At 46.3% G+C, this 7,329-nt stretch overlaps 1 protein-coding gene across 1 annotated transcript; it reads left to right on the forward strand.

The window, feature by feature from the left end:
• The first annotated feature begins 216 nt into the window (after positions 1–216).
• Positions 217–1,158, forward strand: LOC127055456 (olfactory receptor 52E2-like). Its single transcript, XM_050962474.1, has one exon. It carries the CDS (start codon positions 217–219, stop codon positions 1,156–1,158), a length of 942 nt encoding a protein of 313 aa, XP_050818431.1.
• The last annotated feature ends 6,171 nt before the right edge of the window (positions 1,159–7,329 follow it).

Below are 7,329 nucleotides of genomic sequence, written 5' to 3' on the forward strand. Positions count from 1 at the left end.
ACAAAGGGTTCCCACCATATGCTAAATTTAGATAAAGCAGGAAGTGACATTATTGGTGGCTCTTCACTCCCCACTCAAGAAGACTCCTAGAATGTCAATAGCTAGAAAATATTTACCGTACTATCTGTTATAAAGCATGTAATCCGCTTGCTGTGCTTCTCTCCCTTTACAGGCACCTTGAGCATTTCTAAGTCGAATCGACGCATCAACCACCTCATGGGAGCTTTCAACTTCACTCCTTCTGACCCTTCAACCTTCATCCTAATGGGAATCCCAGGCCTGGAGGCTGCCCACATCTGGATTTCCATCCCTTTCTCTACATTCTACATTATCAGCCTGTTGGGAAACTTCACACTTCTGTGTGTTGTAGGTAAGGAGCAGACCCTGCACAAGCCGATGTACCTGCTGCTCTGCATGCTGGCGCTCACAGACATCACCTCACCTACCTTCGTCTTGCCAAAGCCACTGGGCATATTTTGGTTCAATTTGAAAGGCATTACTATGGCTGGCTGTCTCACCCAGATGTTCTTCCTTCACATGGTTTCTGTTATGCACTCAGCCGTCCTCGTGACAATGGCCTTCGATCGCTACGTTGCCATATGTAACCCCCTGAGATATGCCACCATCCTCACCAATGCACAAATAGGTAAACTCGGGCTTATATGTTTGATAAGAGCTGTTCTCTTCATTCTGCCCCTGCCCCTGCTCCTGAGTCAGCAGCCATTCTGTGCCAACCACATTATCCCTCATACGCAATGCAGGTACACAGCTGTGGTCAAGATGGCATGTGAGGACATCACACTCATTAGGATGTACAGCTTGGTGTTAACGTTAGTAATCTGTGGGTTTGACCTGACAGTCATTGCCCTGTCCTACGGTCTGATCATCAGGGCCGTCCTCAGAATCTCCACTAGGGAAGACCACCAGAAAACTCTCAACACTTGCACAACCCACATCTGTGTGATGCTGACATATTATACCCCTGGCATTTTCTCCAGTCTCACATACCGGCTTGGTCAAAGCATCGCTCCCCATGTTCATACCATCTTTGCCCACCTCTATCTCCTCCTTCCTCCTATGCTCAACCCGATCATTTATGGGGTCAGAAACAAAGAGCTTTGTGACAAAGTAGTCAAATACACCTGCTACAGAAGGTGATAACCTGAGGTTATTGACTTGAAACCTGTGTTACAAGAGGGGGGAAGCATATCTCCTCGTTAATCAAGGGTGCACTGTCCCAGTTTGGTTGAGCTCAGCATTGTGGAATTTCACAGTCTGAGAAGTTCCTCCCACACAATATCTTATCCCTCCATCACCAAGCACTGCTCTTTCCATTGCTGAGTTACCTCTCTGACCATCACTTGACCTCTTTAACTGTCATCCATCAGCCTCCATCTCCACACACCCTGTTACACAGCCTTTCCATTGCTCTAAGGCTATGTCGGCATTACCATGGCAAGTGAACCTACTCTACGCAACTCCAGCTACGTGAATAAGATAGCTGGCATCAATGTACCTTAGGTCAACTTACTGCAGGGTCTACACTGTGGGAGGGGGGCAGGGAGGTGACAGGAGAAAATCTCCCATTGACTTATCTTACTCTTCTCTTTACTAGACCCACTAAATCGACCACCAGTGGACCAATCTCAGAGCATCGATCCCAGCTGAGTGTAAATCTACTCTGAGACTATCATAAGATATTGCAGCATTTTGAGGCAAAGTAATTTTCCATTAGTCCCTTTGTGGTCATGGTTCTTGTTCAGTTTTACACACAGAAGCTACACTTTCAGAAAGCCAAAGAGAAAAAGAAAGAATCAGCAATGCTGAAATTCTTTGTCATATGTACAGTGATTTGGTGAGCAAAATGTACCTGATTTTTCTATGTTGAATCCATCACAAAACCTGGAGAATAAATCTAATGTTTCAACTGGAAAGTCCTTTTACATGAAAACTGCTGTAGGAATTGAGGACATTCTACTAGAGCTTACTGGTGAGAGTTGTGAAACCGTGTGTTTTTGAGAACTGGACTGCGGTACTTAACTACTACAGCACCTTTGAGTAAAAATAACTTACTGCTCTGTGCAGCTGATTTTGGAGTGGAACAGACTATGAACTTCCTTTGCGTCCCAGAGAGGGCTTTTTGTGATATCCCTGTGCCCACAGAGCGAGGTTTCTTGTTTTCATGAACCTTTCCCATTTTTTTTCATTGTTCTTGTGATGGGTTGGATCACAGAACCCCCCTTGGAAGCTGTCAATTGCTGTGCCAATTCTACTTCTGCCCCTGACTTTCTGCCCTGGCAGTTTAGGACTCCAGCACCCTGTCTTGTTGAGCCAGACACACCCGCCTCCTCCAACACAGACTCCACTTCACAATCTGAATTACTTGCCACACAGCTGCAGGCTTAACCTGAAAGCAGCTAACAGAAGTGTTCTTGTCCATAACACTCAGATGCCCAACTCCAAATGGGGTCTAACCCCAGATAATTCTGTTTTATACTTTATAAAGCTTAAATAGGGTAAACTTAAATTGTTCACCCTCTATAACAATGACAGAGAGTTATGCACAGCTGCCTCCCCCACCCCCCGGTATTAACCCATACTCTGAGTTAATAAATAGTTAAAAAGTGATTTTATTAAATACAGAAAGTAGGATTTAAGTGGAGTCAAGTAGCAACAGACAGAACAAAGTGAATTACCAAGTAAAATATAATAAAACATGTGAGTCTATGTCTAACACAGTCAGAAACTGAATACAGATAAGATCCTCACCCTCAGAGATGTTTCAGTAAGTTTCTTTCACAGACTGGATGCCTTCCTAGTCTGGGCACAAGCCTTTTTCCTGGTACAGCCCTTGTTCCAGCTCAGGTGGTAGCTAGGGGATTCCTCATGTTGGCTCCTCTCCTCTCTTTGTTCTGTTCCACCCATTAATATATCTTTTGCATAAGGCAGGAATCTTTTGTCCCTCTGGGTTCCTCTGGGGTGAGCAGACACCCTTCAGGCTGCTTTACAGAGCCCTTGGGTCATTTGCAGGGAGCTGGTAGGAAGTGACCCATGTAGGCAGCAAATATAATAGGCCAGGGGAGAATAAACCTCCCTAGGCTGTGCAGACCCCAACTTGCCTTTGAGAGGGGACACCTGGTCTGTGGTGGCCTTGCCTGCGCTCAACCCCCGATATCCCCTTCCTGCTTTTTCCCCATGGCCCCACCCACACGGCAACGTCTCTTGTCCCTTCCCCGCCTCTCCGCTCAGTCCCCCTTTGCTTCTTGCTGAATCCTTCCTCTCCTTCCCCAAGAGGCCCCAACAGTCCACTACTCACTGAGCCTCTCCCCTCCTCCACCGCCCTGTAGGGCACTTGATTCCCCAGGTGCTGACTCTACTCCAGACTCCATTCTCTCCTCCACCCCCTTCTCCATGGCCCCACTACCCGCAGCTCGCTAAGTCCCTCCTGTCCTCCATCCCCCTCCCCCATGCACCCCATGCCATTTGCTGAGACCTTCCTCTCCTCCTTCCACTCCTCCCTGCTCACTGTTCACTGAGTCCCTCCTCTCCTCCACTCTCCTTTCCCCATGGCCCTTTGCCCACCACCTGCACAGTCCCTCTTCTCCTTCAGACCGACCTCCCCTCCCCCAAGACCCCTACCACCAACCATCTTCCAGTGAAAACTGAACCAAATTTAAAAGTGGGCCCTGGCCTCCTGGCACTCCATGTTCCAGCTCCTTTAGCTGAGTTGTTCCAGCATCAGCAGGTATAGCAGCAGGAGGAATCACACAGCTGGGCCAGGTATAGAAAAAGAAAGTCAAGGTAAGGCAACCTAAGTGTGGGCCCCATAATGAATGAGGGAGGGAACCTAGTGAGAGCAGATGTGGAAAAAGCTAATGTACTGAAAGCTTTTTTTGCCTCTGTCTTCACAAATAAGGTCAGGTCCAAGACTGCTGCACTGGGCAGCAAAGCATGGGGAGGAGGTGTCCAGCCCTCTGTGGATAAAGAAGTGATTCAGGACTATTTAGAAAAGCTAGTTGAGCACAAGTCCATGGGGCCGGATGTGCTGCATATGAGGTTATTAAAGGAGTTGGCAGATGTGATTGCAGAGCCATTGGCCATTTTCTTTGAAAACTCATGGTGATGGGGGAGGTCCCAGGTGACTGGAAAAAGTCTAATACAGTGCCAATCTTTAAAAAAAAGGAAGAAATAGGATCCAGGGAACTACAGGCCAGTCAGCCTCACCAGAGTCCCTGGAAAAATCATGGAGCAGGTCCTCAAGGAATCAATTCTGAAGCACTTAGAGGAGAGGAAAGTGATCAGGAACAGCCAGCATAGATTCACCGAGGGCAAGTCATGCCTGACTAACGTAATTCCATTCTATGAGGAGATAACTGGCCCTGTGGATGAGGGGAAAACAATGCCTGTGTTGTTCCTTGAATATGGCAAAGCTTTTGATAGGGTCTCCCACACTGTTCTTGCCAGCAAGTTATAGAAGTATGGGCTGGATTAATGGATTATAAGGTGGATAGAAAGCTGACTAGATTGTCTGGCTCAATGGGTAGTGATCAACGGCTCCATGTCTAGTTTGCAGTCGGTTTCAAGCAGAGTGCCCTAAGGGCTGGCCCTGGGATCGGTTTTGTTCAATATTTTCATTAATGATGTAGAGGGTGGTATGGATTGCACCCTCAGCAAGTTTGCAGATGACACTAAACTGGGAGGAATGGTAGATACACTGGAGAGTAGGGAGAGGATACAGAGGGAACTAAACAAATCAGAAGACTGGACCAAAAGAAATCTGATGAGGTTCAAAAAGGACAAGAGCAGAGTCCTGGACTTGGGACGGAAGAATCCCATTCACTGTACAGACTAGGAACCGAATGGCTAGAAAGCAGTTCTGCAGAAAAGGAACTAAGGGTTACAGTGGACAAGAAGCTGGATATGAGTCAACAGTGTGCCCCTCTTGCCAAGAAGGCTAACAGCATTTTGAGGTGTATAAGTAGGGGCATTGCCAGCAGATCGAGGGATGTGATCGTTCACCTCTATTTGACTTTGGTGAGGCCTCATCTGGAGTTCTGGGTCCAGTTTTGGGCCCCACACAACAAGAAAGATTTGGAAAAACTGGATAGAGTCTAGTGAAGGGCAACAAAAATGATTAGGGGCTGGAGCACATGACTTATGAGGAGATGCTGAGGGAACTGGGACTGTTTAGTCTCTAGAAGAGAAGAGTGAGCGGGGGAGATTTGATAGCTGCTTTCAGCTACCTGAAAGGAGGTTCCAAAGAGGATGGATCTAGACTGTTCTCAGTGGTACGAGATGACAGAACACGGAGCAATGATCTCAAGTTGCAGTGGGGAAATGTAGAGGTGCGGACTCACTTCTACGGCACCTCCTGCTGGTTACTTCTGGGAATTAGCTCATTCCATCTCCCAAGTGCCCTCTGCAGGCTGGTGATCAGCCTGTCCTCTGGCCCCCTGTCTCTCTCTGGATCCAGTGTCCTTTCACATGGGGTGCTGCCCCCCTGGCAGTAACTCCCTCCCCCACTATCCCCACCTTGCCTCAGTATCCCTTTGCCTTCTGCTAGGCCGCAGCCTGGGGCTTTCCAGGCTGGAGCTCCCCAGCTCCTCTGCCTTTCCCCAGCCCTGCTTCCCTCACGTACTCTATGTCTAGCTCCCTGCAGCCAGGCCCATCTCCCTCTACAGGCAGAGGGAGACTTTCTGGGCTCCTGGCTTCTCTGCCTTTATAGGGACAGCGGAGTCTGTTTGGGACATGGCCCCAGCTGCAGCCACTTCCCCCAATCAGCGCAGCCTAAAAGCTGCTTTCTCCAGCCACGGCCCCCTCCCAGGGCTGTTTTTAACCCTTCAGGGCAGGAGTGGGGAGACCACCTCGCTACAGGGAGGTTTAAATTGGATATTAGGAAAAACTTTTTCACTAGGACGGGGTGAAGCACTGGAATGGGTTAGCTAAGGAGGTGGTGGAATCTCCTTCCTTGCAGCTTTTTAAGATCAGGCTTGACAAAGCCCTGGCTGGGTCAATTTAGTGGAAACTGGTCCTGCTTTGAGCAGGGGGTTGGACTAGATGACCTCCTGATGTCCCTTCCAACCCTGATATTCTGTGATTCTATGATTCTTCATGTTAGGGAGGACATGCAAAAACACAAAATCTTTTATGAGCAGTGGAAGAAATGATCGCACCGGTCTCTGCCGACAACTATGACCAGCAGCACAAGCACTCTACTTCCAATGAAGACAGCAACAATGAAATGTTGCCTTTTAGAGACTAGCAATAATAAACCAATTCAACTCAAAATATAGACATTGACTACTGTCTTTGAATGGAATTAGAAATAAATAATGTAATAATGTTATTGTTGTTTTCACACTACACATATTTTGGGCTCCTTTTGGGTAATTCACCATTTTTCTGTGAAACACCTGCCACGCCTCAATCAGGATACTAGTACCAGTACTTAGGTTTTAATTTTGAATTTGATTATAGTTTCATAGCTTTGTTGCTAATATGAAGACACTCCTGCTGGGGCTCGAAGCTTTTTTTTTTTAATGTAATTGCTAGTAGGTATCTAACACTTTAATTTGTTATTTGATGTATAAATGAATATGTTGAAAAAAAACCTTTGTTTCAGTAAATATCTTTAAAAGGTAAGCTGATAGCTTGATAGAAGATTAGAAAGAGTCACCATCCTTCATGGTGGTTTGCCTTCTCAGAGGGTCCTTGTACTGCCTTAATCATGGACCAACCTATCATGTCCAAATCTAGAGGTTAACATGTTCTGACAAGTATTCATGCGTATTAATATCAATTATCTTATACCTGAAACCATTACCCTTAGCCTAACTTATGAGTTCCATGCTCTGCAGCGTAACTTGTAGTTACGGGTCTGTTCCAGAATTAGGGTAAACATATTCAGTTATTTGTTCCATTCCCTATTCAGCTCCTCAAAGTCAAGAGGGGTAACCGGTAGTCCATTTATCTATGCCAAAGGTTACAAAGCACTTCTACTAACTAGATCTAGTTAATCATGCAAGATACAGGCCTGTAGGTTCCTTTTTTTATGGCCAAATATTATGAATAACTATTATGAATAACATATACTGGAATTCAGCATAAACAAACCCCAAGAAAATAATATAATCAATCAAACCAGTGGAAACCCCCTCACCCCCAGATTATGCAATGCAGCAATCTAGCTAATTGGATTTATGGGCTACAGCTTCCCACATACTTTAGGGAACTGGGACAACTGAATGGTTGGGTTTTAGTGACATTTAAAGAATGTGTAACTTGTCAAATCTTCATATAAAGCATAAAATCTGAAATGTGTGACTTTGG

Source organism: Gopherus flavomarginatus, chromosome 1, assembly GCF_025201925.1.
Source record: "Gopherus flavomarginatus isolate rGopFla2 chromosome 1, rGopFla2.mat.asm, whole genome shotgun sequence".
NCBI classification, from domain to species: Eukaryota; Metazoa; Chordata; order Testudines; family Testudinidae; genus Gopherus; species Gopherus flavomarginatus.

What these genes read in the sequence shown, in the direction of transcription:
- LOC127055456 (XM_050962474.1), top strand. Translation starts at nt 217, where the DNA reads ATGGGAGCTTTCAACTTCACTCCTTCTGACCCTTCAACCTTCATCCTA.